The sequence below is a fragment of the Camelus dromedarius genome, chromosome 4 (assembly GCF_036321535.1).
Source record: "Camelus dromedarius isolate mCamDro1 chromosome 4, mCamDro1.pat, whole genome shotgun sequence".
Lineage (NCBI taxonomy): Eukaryota > Metazoa > Chordata > Mammalia > Artiodactyla > Camelidae > Camelus > Camelus dromedarius.
In genome coordinates this window covers 17,916,814-17,932,653 of record NC_087439.1, presented here as the reverse complement: position 1 = coordinate 17,932,653, position 15,840 = coordinate 17,916,814, and the positions used below count along the sequence as shown (strand labels likewise).

General features: G+C 37.7%; 1 protein-coding gene across 1 annotated transcript in view; it reads left to right on the top strand.

Annotated features, from left to right (window-relative positions):
• The window catches only part of MAP3K19 (mitogen-activated protein kinase kinase kinase 19), a 42,596-nt gene that overhangs the window by 9,408 nt on the left and 17,348 nt on the right, over positions 1 to 15,840 (top strand). The window contains exons 5-8 of the mRNA XM_010984051.3: positions 1,410 to 1,525; positions 8,823 to 8,919; positions 13,512 to 13,590; positions 14,504 to 14,763. Coding sequence (XP_010982353.3) covers positions 1,410 to 1,525; positions 8,823 to 8,919; positions 13,512 to 13,590; positions 14,504 to 14,763 — 552 coding nt within the window. The remainder of the gene's footprint in view (positions 1 to 1,409; positions 1,526 to 8,822; positions 8,920 to 13,511; positions 13,591 to 14,503; positions 14,764 to 15,840) is intronic.

The window sequence follows — 15,840 nt, the reverse complement described above, 5'->3', positions numbered from 1 at the left end:
GGAAGGAAGGAAGAGAAAAAGAGAGAAGGTTTGATATAGGTGGGGAGAAAGAGTCTGAGCAAGACAAAGAAACAGCCACAGAGGACTCGCCACTGAGCCACGTGTGACCTTGTGAAAGCTGCTTGACTTTATTATTTGATTGGCTTCTTGTTTGAAGCTTCTGGGCGGGGAACTAGGCTATCCCCAGGAAGGTTTCATGGAACAGTTGAGACTCAACCTGGTCCTTTAAAATGATGAGATTTGACTGTGTGGAGCAGAGGCATCATGCTGTGAGTGAACATGGCTTATCCCAAGGGCAAATGGGAGACTAGAACCATCAGTTCATGTCAAGGAAAAAGAATACAAAAGATTAGATACATAAAGAAATTGGGTTCACTGAGGACTCACTAAATGTCAGGCTGAATGACATAGTTTTTTTTCCCAATAAAATAGAGTCACTAAAGAATTTTAAGCCAGGGAATGATGAAAGCCATGTTTTAGGAAAATTAACATGTCATCGTATTGGATGAATTCAAAGGAACAGACTCATGGCAGGGGAGCTCTACAGAGAAACTATAGAAGTACATGTGTGGGTTTATAAGGACCAGGAAAAGAGTCCTTGGGCATGGTATGTAGTGGATTTGAGAGATGCTGGGTATGGTGAATCTAGAGACTACAAAACAATGCACATAACTTAGTGATGTAAAGTTGATAGAGGAGACACAGAGATAAGGCTTGAGAAAGCTGAGTTAGACACAATTCCAAAGTTTGAGCTTTAGGAAGTGGGGAGATGGAAATATAATCAAGAAAATAGGGGAACACTATGGTTTGCTGAGTATGTTGACGGTAATGGATTCTAAAACACTGCATTGGATGGAATCTTGTTCAGTTTTGTTTCAGTTGTAAGATAAATGGAAGAGCCATTACAAGAGGAAGAAGTTTTCATGGAAGAGCCCCTGCTTATTTGAAGAAGACAGGAGAGCAGGAGAAGAATGCATATGAGAACAGTGTAGCTCAGGAATTAACTGGGAGTTCACTGTTTGGTGTTCAGAACTCGGTCAATTTAATGTGTCAATTTAATGTGGCTTCAGGGGCTAGACAGGAAGTGTGCTCCGAGTAGCTGAGCGCTTTTGTCTTTGGAAACTAGAAAGCCAATGTAATTTCCAGTCCATTGTTAGGGGTTTTACTTAGCAACTGTGTCACCTTTTTAAAAAACAAACAAGCAAAAACTCATTCATTCTGTGGACCCTTGTTGTCCTCACATCCTTTCCTGTGAAAATTATGGCCCATGCTTTATCAAGATCCCAGACCACCATTTCAAGAAAATCTTTGACAAAATGGAACTGATTTTAAAACCTAGAGCTAGATCTTGCTATGAAGTTGTTGGAGATGTGTCTTATCAAAACATGTTATAATGTTTCTTTTGGCAGAGAGACATGCTGAATCATTGCTTGACATTTGTCATGATACAAACTCTTCTCCAACTGATATGATGACAATCACTACAAACCAAAATATAATCTTGCAAAGCATCAGCAGCAGTGAGGTAAGATGCTCTCTTTAAAGAAACAAACTAACAAAAAATGGATAACCAACTCCATCTACATTTACTTCATTTACATCTACATCATTTGTGTTGCTTGAATATTTTATAACAGTCATATATTACAATTCTATACTTAAATGTGATCATAAGGAAACTTAAAGCGCAATTACTGACAGTGTTCCGTGAGTTCAATCTCAGAGGGTAATTAGGTAGTCAATTCTGAGTCTCATGCATTGTGTGTGTGTCTGTATCTAATACCACAGAAGATTGTTGCTGTTGAATCCATACTAAGCAATAAAATGTGGCTTGTTTTTATGGTATGTTAATGTGGAAAAGGAGAAGATCATTAACCTGGTCATGTCAAATCCATCAAGATGCCTCCCTATGGCCCTGGTCATCACCCCTGCCCATGATGAATGATTCCACAAAGTACAATAACAGTACTTGTAACAAACATTGTGATCCATAGAAACCTGTGGAATGATTCCCAAGACATACAATAAACTGGTAACAGTGGTTCCCCAAAGGGACAGAACTGGAGATGAACTTCACACTGTATACTCATCGGTACCTTTTGAATTTTTATAAAAATTAACATAGCCCACACAGTTAAAAATATTACTACTCTATTTTTTATTGGTAAGAAAAATATTACTACTGTATATTTTACTGGTAAGAAATAATATAATAATAAATAATATTGTGAAGTTTTTTTTTTAATTAATGAGATACAGACTATAATATGTATAAACATTATGAAGAGTTTTGGAGACAGTGGAGTAAAGATCTTTCAGCCACTTCCTCCTTCCAAATATCATCCCCAAACAACAAAGAAAACAAAGACCAAAAAATTAAGCAGAAAAATTGGTTTGAACTAACTATAGATTCATAACACCTTATTAAAAGTAGTACAGAGAGGTCCCGTTCAACTTTTACCGGCTTCCCTCAATGGGAATTACTGTCATAACCGTAGCTGGCTGTCAACACTGGGACGTTGGCATTGACACGATACAGTGAACTAGTCTACAGACCTTATTTGGACTTCACTGTTTTTTACATGTGTTCCTTTTTCTTTCTCGTTCTGTTTGTGTATGTCTGTGTGTACAATTCCATGACATTTTATCCCCTAAATCATCATAATCAAGATACAGAACTGTTCTGTCACCACAAAGGAACCCCCTCTTACCACCCACTTTATAGCCACCTTCTCTCCACTCACCCCTGGCAACCACTGATCTGTTCTCCAGCTCTATAGTTTTGACATTTCAAGAATGCCATGTAAATGCAATTATCACACATGTGAACTTTTGAGATTACCTTTCTCTACTCACCATAACACTCTTGAGATGGATCCAAGTTGTTGTGTGTTTCTTTATATTGCTAAATAGTATTCTATTACAATTCTATTTTGTTCCACAGTTTATTTAACTATTCCTTCATCGAAAGACATTTGGATTGTTTACAGTTAGGGACTATTATAAATAAAGTTACTATGAACATCCATGTACAGATTTTTGTGTGAACTTACATTTTCATTTCTCTAGGATATGTACCCAGGAGTCTAATTACTGGGTCATATGGTAAATGTACATCTAACTTCTAAAACATTGCCAAACAATTTTCCAGAGTGGCTCTACCATTTTCTATTCCCACCAGCAATAAAGGAGAGATCCAGTTTCTCTACACCCTTGTCAACATTTAGTACTGTCAGCATTTTAAATTTTAACCCATTTTTAAAATTTTAACCATACTAGGTATATGGTGGTATCTCATCGTGGTTTTAATTTGTGCTTTTCCTAATGAGTTTTTTAAAATATTTATTTGCCATCAGCATAAGTGTCAGTTCAAATATTTTGTCCATTTTCTGATCTGATTGTTTTCTTATTGTTGGGTTTAGAGAATTCTTTATATATTCTGGATATATGACTCACAAATACTTTCTGCTAGTCAATGAGAAAAACTTGTTTTTTTCCCACCTTTTAACAGTTCTTTTATCAAACAGAAATTTTTAATTTTGATGAAAACCAATTTACCCATTTTTTTTCCTTTATGGGTCTTAATTTTTATGTTATGTCTGAGAAGTCTTTTACTTGATCTGGGTCCTGGTGACATGACTCTGTTAGTTTATAAAAATTCACAAATCTATGCACTTACGATATGTGTACTTTTCTGAATGTATGTATGCTATACTTAAAAGGAAAGGAAAGGGAAGGGTTGTGCCTTCAAATAGCTGAGAAAAGAATATGGTTTTCAACCTAGGGTTTTATATCCAGACAAACTATATATCAAGTATTAAAGCTGAATAAAGACATTTTTCATACACACAAAGGTTCAAACATTTTACATTTCATTAACCTTTTTAAGGAAGATGCTATGTGCTCTATTAAATTAAGGAAATAGATAAAAATAGAAAGAAAAAGTGAATTCATGATTCGGGGGATCTGGAATCCAACACAAGAGAGGAGGGGATCCTTGGTATAAAGAAGAAGGCAAGTCCCAGGGCTTCAGCTACATGTCAGATCTAGAGAACAAAGAGCTCTGATCATTGTGGGGTGGGCGATGTGGGGGAGAACACGGTAACAGAAACTTCCAGGAAGAACGTGGAACCAATATATTATCTGATATATTTAACCAAGCGGAGAGACCACTGGAGGTTGGGAGGATTTAAGATTTTAAAAAATACAAGAAAATGAATTAGATACTAAGCAAAATTGTGAATGAAATAAAAACAGGGGGTTTGGGTTTTGTGAGGGGGAAAAAGTTCCATGAGAAAGAAAGCATTATCACACTACACTATTATTGTACTACTATAGTGCAATACATATATAAGTATACTATAATATTCAAATAATCATAATTTGAGGGGGAAGGGCATAGCTCAAGCGACAGAGCGCATGCTTAGCAAGCACGAGGTCCTAGGTTCAATCCTCAGTACCTCCTCTAAAAATAAATAAACAAACCTAATTACCTGCCCCCCCTGCCAAAAAAAAACAAACAAAAAACCAAATAATCATAATTTGAACTTTGTCAATTGATTTACCACAAAAAAGAGAGTGAATTTACTGGGAGGATAGGGATGGCAGATAAGAATGTTAAATTGTCAATGGCAATAATAAGAAGCTGGTAGGTAATGTATCACTTTAGTGACGTGACAGATAGCAGGATAAATACATTATCTAGAGATATGGAGGAAAATACCAAAGGAAACAGATAAAAGGCTGAAACTGGCTGCCTCTTGGGGAAAGAGTGGGGAAGAAAACCAGTGACCTTTTTGTTATGTTCTTTTTTTACCGGTATCTGACCTTTTTAAAATGTGCAAATTTGATCAAAATTAAAGTTAATTAAAAATTAAAATACAGAAATAGTTAAATCAGGACTCCTCTGGGGCATGGGATGGAATGAGGTAGAATGGAAATGTTTATTTTTTAATACTATCTGAATATTTTACCTTTGTGCATTTATAACTTTTTCAAACAGGTTAGCCTGCTTTTTTACCAAAGTTGCTTTCGTACAGTTGTTCTCAACATGGGGGTGATATCTCCCCCTGGGGGCATTTGATAATGTTCAGAGGTATTTTTGGTGTCATAACTGGGGCAGAGGTGCTACAAGTGCTCCAAGTCAGCAAGTGGTTAGAGACCAGGGATATTGCTCAACATCCTACAGTGCACAGGACAGCAAAGGATTATCCAGCCCCAAATGTCAATAGCAGTGAGGCTGAGAAACCCTGCTGTATAGTAGGTCTTGTCACAACACTGAAGGTGGCATTGTTTTGGGTTACTAATATTACACAGTAATTGGAATAAAATACCTAGCAACCGATCTTTAAAAAGAGTGTCACGCATCAGAAATTGATAAACTAAAACATATTTACTTTTCACTTTTTTGTAGTATATTTAAGAATTTTCTTTTTTAAGAAGACTGAAAACCCCTTCATATTAGTACATTTTTTTTTCATGCAGCTTGAAAACGCTTTTTGAACTTCTCTCTATAGTTTTCTTATTGCAGTTGAAATAACTTTGAACTCATTTCTGAGGGAGAAATAGACTCTCACTATTGAACTTGCCTCCTTTTCCCTAGTGTTTTCTCTAGGGTTTAAATTGCAAAACCCAAGGTCATCCTTCACTTCTTTTCTTTGAATGAAAGCTCGCTTTTCTTCTCGGTTGTCTGCAAAAGGTTTTTATAGTTTACAAATAGAAGCAGCTGCCTTGCCTGTAGGATGCTCCTGAGAGGTGCTTTATAGCCTCTCTCAATCTTTTCTCATCTAAGGAGAATCCTCTTTCCAAATTTAATTACATATGATTTCTACGCCTCTTTTCTCTTCTGTATGTTTGGCATTCTGCTGTTTGCAGATCAGAACGCCATGCACTCTATCTGGTCTGCATCACGTCCTGCATCATTGTCAATGGTTGATGAATCCATTTATGTTTGGGATGTGCTATTCTAACATTTTCTCTCCTTCACTCAAGACTGAGTGTCATTATTTCAATTTTCTGCCTCGTGGCACCCAAGCACACTAAAGTCGTTCATATTTAGAATTCTAAAAGAAATCAGAAAATTCTGAGCTGTTTCTGCTTTAGTCTTCATTTCCATGATAATCTTCAGAGTAGATATTATTCCCAACAAGCTTTTTGTTTGTGATGCTTATGGTTTTCCAGTTTATTCTCTGGAAGAAATTTTTGTTGGGCACTTGTTAAGTATCACACATTTTTAATCTTTTACTGTGCAAAACCTGTAAATTAGGTTTGAGTATCCTTTCTCTCAATTTTGCTCACTGTTACTGATTATTTTCTTTCTGGTTCTTGTTGAGAATTTTTCATGGTAACAAGAAAGTAGAGTGGTTAAGACCTCTGGAACCAGACTTCAGAGTCTGGGTGTGAATCCTGGTTCTACCATAGGCTAGGTTTGTGACCTTGGGTAAGTGACTAAACTTCTCTGGGCCTCGTGTATAAAAAAGATGATAATAGTTCCTACCTTTAGAGTTGTTGTGAGGATTAAATCAGTTAACACATGTAAGGTGCATAGAACAGTGTCTAGCACTGTACATGTAAATGCTAAGTCATCGTTACGGGTTTTGTAGGTACGTGTGTCTTTCAACTTTTCCTAAAAGACCAACTAATGAATGAACTGAGCAGCTGAGAGCGACCACAGCTCATTAATCAATATGGAAACCTGAAATGAGAACCAGTTGTATATCTAACACTTCTGAATGAGGGCGGCTATTTCCAGTTTAACATAAAAATTTCATTGGATCACTATAATTATATGAAATGGTAGAAATTATATTTTGAGATCTCATAGAGTGTTCTAGACTAAGAATCTGAACAAAAATTATATATACTAAAAAGAAAAGTTCCATGACTGCTAGCATCTGAAACTATCTCCAACTTTTCTTCTAATCAAAGCATGCCCATTCAAACAACAATAAGATGACCATATATTACATTACCCGAAATGAAAAGTGATGTTAATTGATAGGAGAAGGTATAGTGAAACACACTCATGAACTGCTGGTGGAGAGAAAGTAGTAAGTGTAACCTTTACTTTTAAAACAATGTGTGTTAAACAAAAAATCAAAAATTTTTCTACTCTTTAGATCAATAACCCTATATTCGGAATCTACTCTAAAGAAATAATGCAAAATTGGGGTATTACTTGTAAAGATGTTTGCAGCACTATGTGTAATAATGAAGAATTAAAAACTGCCTAATATGCTTATATTATAAGACCCATGGGGCTTATTAAATACTGTAATGACCCTCCAATAAAATTCCATTAAAATTATGTTTACTTAGTAAATTGCTATGTAATTTATACTTGTTTTAAGTGAAAAAGCCTGATACAAAATGATACAAGGCAATTATATTTTTAAACACTTGGGAAAAAAACAAAGAAAATATCATTTCCATGTTAACAGTGTTTGCTTTTTGTTTGTAGGATTGCAGGTGATTTTTTCTCCTGCTTTTTTTAAAAAAAAAAAAACAAACAACTTTTTTTTGTATTTCTGTATATCCTAAAAAAATAGTAAGTCCTCTCATCTTTGTAATTGGATAGGAGGGAGAAGAAATTTGCCAGATGGTGGTAGAATTTTTGAAATGCAGAGAATAAGCAGTGAAATTGATAATAGTCTAGTGTCAAGGTGAACTGATCCAGGCTGTCCCATCTGCTATTGACAACCAGGGCCCCTAACCTTTGCTGGGAGGTAGAAAATGCTTTAAAAGACACGGACTAACGCATAAAAGTGAACTATGTCAACTAAGTTATTATAATTGAGTATCTAAAATATTTTAATGGCAGTATACATGGCAGGTTCTTTTTTTTTTACTGTGATAATTAAAATGAACAAAGCAAAAAGAAATGATTTCTAAGCTGACTTTGGAATTAATGAATGAAATATCAGAAGCTTTGTGACAAAGGCTACCCACTTGTCCAACAGGCATCTGCATTTAGGGCAAAGACTTTTTATCCAACAGTCTCCTTAAATAGATGTTTTACCCAGATCACAGAAACCAGAGAGCTAACTATAACAACCAGGTTGTGATGGGATATCTTCACTGCTACTTGTATCTATCACTGTTCTAGACATTAAAAAGGGCAAAATCACCAGCAACAACTTCTAATGAAGGAACCTGTCAACAACAATGAATTCTAATGAGAAAGCATTTCTTCTTTAGGGAGTTAGGAGTATTTTTCGTAAATCAAGTTGTTTTTCAACCATGTTTTTCAGCGTAATGATTTTTCACTAGAGGGTAAAAGGGAAGTTTGAGAGGTTGCAGGCCATGATTAGATCAGAAAGCTGTCATACTGAAAAACTTTAATAAGCTTTGCCGCCTCCTTTCAGTCTAAGGTTATATCTGCATCTTCCATATGGAGAAGGGATTTCCACCCTCACCATTTGTAAATGATGCCCCAGGGAGGCATTATGGAAAATGCCATGTTCCTTTGGGGTTGTTCACTGACTGTGGCCAAGGGATTCTTTCCAGTTACCCACCCAAATGGAATTTGTGGCAGCTTAACAGCCTGGACGCGGGCATGATAAACTATAAAATATTGAATTTCTACGTGTCTACGTGATTTCAGCTTTCATCTTCGTTTTTGATTATGCAATTAATCACATCCATGTCTGTCTGAGCCTGGTGCTCCAGGAGTGAATGCTTTCCCATTATTTTAGTCCTAAATACTTGATCCAATTTAAAAGGCATCCACAGTGTGAAACCTCAGCCTAGGAAAAATATCAACATTCACTCTGCCAACCAAACAGTACATTGAGCAACTGAGTTTCTGTTTTATGATATTTCAGGAGTTTGACCAAGACGAGGACTGCAGTCATTCCATATTGGCTAGTGAAGAAGGAGAGCCAGGTGGTGATGGACACGATTGGCAACCCAGGACAGAAGGTATCCATCTTCTGCCCTTTGATGTGTTTACAAAGATAACATTATTTGGATTTCCCCCCTAATTTCAGTAACACTCAGTGCAGAACTTTGAAATCATAGACAAGCGCACAGGAAAAGAAAAACCACTCATCACCCTATCCTTTGGTCCATATCTGAATCTGTGTCTTGGCCACCTGCCCTGCCAAAATGAGCATCTCTCTTCTGTCTCACCTCTTTGTTCCACCCCATTCCAGCTCAGCCCACTGTTCTCTGCTCTTTCTTTTTTGTCTGATAACATCTTTCCCCCATATCTTTCCTCTTAGAGTATTTTGTCAGCTCCAGGGATCTGTCCTCTTCCAGGACCAAGCATTTCTCTGGCTGTTATAACACAGGTCCTCCCTGGATGGGGAGAAGGGGCACTGTACAAGGCACTAAAGCCCCCAAGTCTCTGTCTTTTATTCTGGGAGGACATAAGCCTGGAATTTTCCAAACAATGCCCATTCCAAATATGTCATCCTGTCCTACCCACAAGCACCCTTGCATTGAACAGACCACAAGGCATCTGCAGATTCTCACTGCAGAAAGTAGTTGCCACAGTGATCACGTTTGTCTGTCATCTATCCGCCTGTAAACTTCTTAAATTAAATGTTTACTTGAACTGGTCCAGTCTCTCTCTGGCAGGTCTCCTACTTCCATTTCTAACACGCCAGGGAAGCTGCCCCTTGGATGTCTTTCTTCTCATCCCCATCAGCCACCCTGAATGCGGCAGCGCTGTCCTAGCTGCTGTCTCCTTTGACCCCTTATGTGATGCTGCCCTCTTCTGGGGAGTCCTGCTTTTCTCAAACTCACTTGGAATCTCCTTTCCCCTGACTGAGGGTGGAGAATAATTCAGTAACATTTGCAATTATTAACACCAGGAAGCCTGAAAAACCTAATTAAAATAAACAAGTCCTGATCCCCTTCCAAAGAGTCCTTGTGATCTGCCTTTGACTCTCAAAGACTTCAAAGCTGAGTTCTCAGAAGCTCAAGTGATTCCAAGAGGTTAAAATAATGTGTTTATTCTGCTCCATTTGGAGATGACTTGCCGTCTGAGGTGCTTATAACTCTTTTTAAATCGATTTGTAATATTTTAGGCTTTCATATAGAAACCATAATACTTACGCAGAGACTCTACTAAGCTCTGGAAGTTTTAAGCTTTCATAACTTGGGTTACACATTCTAAAGAAGCAATTAGGTCTCTAAATTTTCTTCTCATAGTTAGTAAGAGTCTTCAGTAGAGCTAGTTGCTCTTTTAAGTCACAAAGTCTGAAATAAACATGTTTGGGGCATTATTGTGCATTGTGTTCATCTTAAATAGCACTAAATGTCTTTAAATCCATTTACACTCCATTTACATGTTTCTAACATACTCCAAATTGTTACTGTTTAAGGGCTTGCACACTTAATGAAGACTTTATGCATATACCATGTGACTCTTTATTCTGTTGTACATATATACACTTAATCATTTAGTTTATATCTGTTTGTTCATTGTGTTAGTCTGTTAAAAAGGGATCATCACTAACTAAAATATAAATATACTCTACAATGTTTGGATCACTCTTAGACTTTAACAACTAAGTATTCCTGCAGCACACATTTGCTTTATTTTGAGCTTTTGTAATATGTATGAAATTTGTAAATACAATTTACAAATTTGGACGCTCCTCTCACCACCACCACCACCAAATCCCTCATCCTTTTCCTTAGTATAAAAATCTTCTTGCATTCCTCAATCGGCTATTTTCTCAAAACATATCAGATGCAAACCTTGTAGGCTGGAAACTGAGCATGTAAAGTTACTCTTCATGAGAGTAAGAAACTTGTTTCCTGAAATTACTGGGCTTAAATTTTTTTTTAATACAGTGTGTGTCCATCAGGATTGTTAAGTGCAGATAACAGAATCTACTCTACTTGGTTAAAAAAAAAAAGGAAATTTTTAGAGATATTAGAAAGTTCATAGACAATTAAAAAAAAAACAAAAACAAACCAAAGGAGAACAACAGACCCCAGTCTGGGTTGCGAGAAAGAATTCTTGTAACTACGTCTAAAAACTGGCTACTGACCCCCAGATCACACTGCCTTGGCCACAACCGGGAGCTGCTCCCACGTCAATCTTAGAACCTCCATCCTCTGCCCTAGCACCAGCCAAAGGATGCCTGAGGCTTATCTTTGTTCATGTAACTCATGTCAACCTATCTCTCAAATTAGCTTTCTGAATTCTAGTGGCAGAAAAGGCTGGAAAATGTAGTTTTAAAAAATTCCACTGAAATTCATGATTTAGGAAATTAATAAAACATGGAGAGGTTATCAAAATATTTTGAACCTTGAGGCCTATCCATTTAAACAAAACAAGTGGAAAGCATGGAAAACATAGGAAACTAAGACTTTTCTGGAGAAAATAATTTTTATTCATTGAATGAATTAGGCTATACCAATTTTAAGTTTTCATTTTAATAATAGTTTTAATATTAAATTAATAATCATCTTCAGACTTTTTTGAACATAATTTGTACCTCTTCTGCAAGGAAATTATGTTTCTGGCTATGTTTAAATGTTGCCTTTTAGTTTCTCTCAACTGTAACATATTCTGGTGGGGTTAGTTTACATCTTCTTACCTGGAAAGGTGTACTCAGATAGGAGCAAGTGTTTCATTTTTACACGTGGCAGTGCAACTTCTTTTCTGGCCCACTGGGTAGGTTTACTGGCTCCCACGTCCACTCACAGTATTCAAGAGACAGAATAGAGAACAGTGATTCCCAACGATTTCAGAATCAGTACATTTTATAATCTTTTTTCTCCCCCCACCTTTTAGGAGCCATTAACTTTTCACAATTTCTAAAAAGGCAGCTCTTTTTTATACTTGCTTATTATATCTTTGTTCCTTGGTTTAAAAAAAGAAATCAACCAATGAGCAGATTTTGAACGCATTAAAGCTGCTTAAAACATTCTGGGTTTATTAGTCCTCAATAATTGTAAAAGTACAGTCATTCTTAAGAACATGTTCACATGAAGACACTGTCCAATTTTCTAACTTCCACAGCAAAGTACTAACTGTATCTAGTCTTTGTTAGAACATCCTTTTCACTGACTGTTTAGTTATTAAGAATGTATGCTGCATGTTTCTCTTACACATCAGCTGGGATTTTGCCCTCACGGATGACTACAAGAATGGTATGAAAGACATCCATCTTCCTTTCCACACAAAAGCGGCCCTGCGCATGTCACACCGCCACATGGCTATCAGCTTCTTCATCTCCGAAATGAAGGGTTTGGACCAGATGACCTCTAAGTGACTCCCAGCAGTATAGTCCCAAACCTTTCATTTTGTGCTACAGAAATAGTGTGGTGATAGTATATTTTAACAGTTAAAAAAAAAATCAGTCATCCCAAGGAACTTCATTTTTAGAGACTACAAACAATACTTTTCTTTTTGGAAACGTTTACTTTAAAAAAAATACTCTCATAAGTAACACAGGCATAAAAATTGAAGAAGAAAAATGCTTTCAATATGGTGGTTCCCATGTATTTGACAAAATAGACAAAGTCCTCTAAAAATAATAAAAATCTTAATGGAGATAATGTTGATGATGACAGTTATTAAGGAACTTTCCCAAGATCACCCCCGAAGTGGCAGAGGAGGGATGTGGACCCAGATCTCTGATTCACGCCCTGCTTGGATCTTCACTGTTACACTTCCCTAGCATTCGATCCGTGGGGCTGATTAAAAGTATGTCTCCTCCAGCACATGCAGACGGGATGAAGAGCTCTGACAAATACACGGATGGGACTGAATACCGGGACAAGCACCTCGTCCTCCTGGAAGGACACTCCTCTATGCCCCTACACACCTTTTGCACACGTACATCACAATGCTTACCTGGCTAGGCTCTTTCCTTTCTTATTTATAGGCTCCGCTAGGACCACAGCTGTGCCTCATTTGTTTCTACATCTTCAGCGGAAAGAGTTGGGCGTGGCGTATACTTGCTAAAATTCTGTTGAGTGGAAAAAAAATGAATAGATGAACAAACCTTAAAGGACAGGCAGTTGTGGTTATGGTTCACACTAGTTTTTGTTGAAAATGTGTTTACCGTGTTATATTGTAAGCAAGCATCAATTCTATAAGCTGGAACTTACTGTCTTAAGAGTTATACTGGGAGTCATTCCCTGGAATCAGATAAGAGATGATCAAATTACAAACATAAGCAAGTTTCCACGGGGCAGCATAAATGATCTCATTTAATTCTCACAACAGTCCTGTGAAGTAGGGGACATCAGTTACACTTGACAGAAGGAGACTTGTGTTCTCCACCAAGGGAGAAAACACTGCTCATCCTAAAATTTTATTATTTCTGGAAAGTTTTGTTCTACAATGTTTTTTGCTCTTTAAGCAAGCATTTATTTAGGACAGGAAAACATACAAAGACAGCTAACCCTCAGTCCCTGGTTAAAATCCATTCCGTAATCATCAAGAACAGGTAAGCCAAATTACCGAAAAGAAAATATTCCATTCCCAGTTACCACTGGAATTCATTACTTTCTTCTTCCTCCTACTATTGTATCTGTTTCTATAGGTGTTGAGATTATTGTTACTTTTCCAAGAGATGTCAGTCATCCCCAGGAAATGAGCCAAGAAGACTTACAAGAAAACAAGTAAGGAATATTCTTTGAAAGGTTAGCTAGGAATTGAAGTATATACTTGTGGGGCACATTTTTAGTAATTCAACCCCCCCAAAACACCCAAAAGCAGGAGTCATAATAAGTTTTATTGTGGCAAGAGTCAGATAATAAGTATTTTAGGCTTTGTGGGCCATGTGGTCCTCTGTTGCAATGATTCAGCTCTGCAGCTGCAGCTTGAATGCCACCGTAGATGATATGTAAACAAGTGGTGTGATCCAGTCAAACTACCAAGACAGAGTGGAGGCTGTATTTGGGCTGAGGGCCACAGTGTGCTGACCCTGCAGCAGCGCTACCCAAAATCAGAGTTCTGCTGTCCTTCTGTTACCCACCCGTTCAGGGTGGGGGCAGTACAGAACTTGGAGATTTAAACCTCTAAGAAGTGGTATAGCAATTGGACAAAGTAATTTTATGTTCATTGACCTGACAGTGAAAAAACTGGGGCTTATTTTCATGTTTTTGATTTTCTTTTCATTTTTATAGTCATTTATGATGATTACATCTTGTAAAAGTTTCAGTTCACAATGGAATGGAAACTCTGATTCTTCACCAAAGATAGTTTGAGAAGCACTGGACTGGTGCTTACCTTTGGAGAAGTAAAAGGTTGCATCCCCTATGCCTGCCTTTTGCCCCTCTGATTTCTCTGCTCGAGGAAGCAGGGACTGGGAAAACTCAAGTTCCAGGGGCAGAGGGCAGATGAGATGGGGAGCAAGTCAGAGGGTGGAGGGGTCTGGTCCTTTCAGGAATATAGCCATTCTGCTCAGCAGCAGCACTATTTGGAAATAGTCCTTCAGACAGTCCTCCAGTGATGTCAGTCTGGCCTGTGAACTAGAGGTCCAGCAGACAGGGGGAGTGACTTGTAAATCAGACCATCTTCTCCCACTTTTAGTCAGATAACCTCAGTGCATCAGGAATGGGCACAAGCACATTCTGTTTCCCTTCCGAGTGAGACCGAGATGGTGAGCTCTAGGACAAAGACGGTGACCACACAGCCTGTACTTCTGCATAAAGAGGAAACTTCCAAGGAGCTCTGCAATGTGAACTTGGGCTTTTTGTTGCCCAGACTTTGCTTAGAACCAAACATCTCCAAGTCTGTAGCCAGAGAAGACATTCCTCACTTTCTGAAGAGGCAGCAAAGAAAATCTGAAGGTGAGTTCATTTAAGTATACAGTGATTTCTTCATTCTTCGGTGAATAAATATTCACCTTTTTTCTTGAGCATTTGAAAATCTTTACAGGGAACTCATATTTGGTTAATTATTATCTGTGGGGTTTTCGGGGGCTTACATTGAGGATGCTCTCTTCCAAGACTTGAGTTAGCTGTTCTATCTAGCCCAATACTTATTAACAGGTAGCAGCACTGATGCCAGCGTCTCCCCTTAGGGCACTGCTGACCGTGCTATCTGCTTACCACTGTCCTAAATCAATTGGCCAAGACCACTAGGGACAAACCTGGGGTCCCTAAACTTGCGTTTACTGGCTTATTTCAATGAGGGACATTGCACAGCAGAGGAAATGTGAAGCATCTCACCAAACAAAGGAAAAATTAGAATTATTATTATAGGTTTTGGGGGGAAGGATAGAGCTTAAATGAAATTTAGGTGAAGCAGTGTTTTTTTTTAATTAAAAGTTTTAGATTTATTGTGTAAAACATATATAACATTATATTTACTACTTACACCATTTTTAACTATCTTTTGCAACTATCAACATTATCTATCCCCATAACTTTTTCATTTTGCAAAACTGAAGCTCTGGACCCATTAAACTTTAACTCCCCATTCTTCTCTCCCTTGAAGCCCCCGTGTCACCTTAGATACCCAGTCCTCTGGGAAGTCTTCCTGAACTTCCCCAAGATGGGGTGAGTCGCCTTTCCCTTGGACTCCCATAGGATCCTGACCACATCCACAACGTAACACTCATCATGCTGAACTGTCATTATGTTTCTATGTGCTGGTCTTCACCAGATCACAAAGGCCAAAACCATGGCACCTCCAAGTACCTCCCACCAGATGTGGCACACAACTATTTAAAAATGTATCTTGAATTAATAACAACAGCAGCAATAACCATATATTGAGTGCCTATTGCTTCAAGGGACAAATCTTCACTGATATAGGTAATATTAGCTTACTTGTTTTAGAAATGAGGAAACTGAGGTCTTAGGGCAGCTAAGTGCATCCCCAGGGCACGTAGCTAGCGGGTTACAGAGGCTGGGTTCAAACCT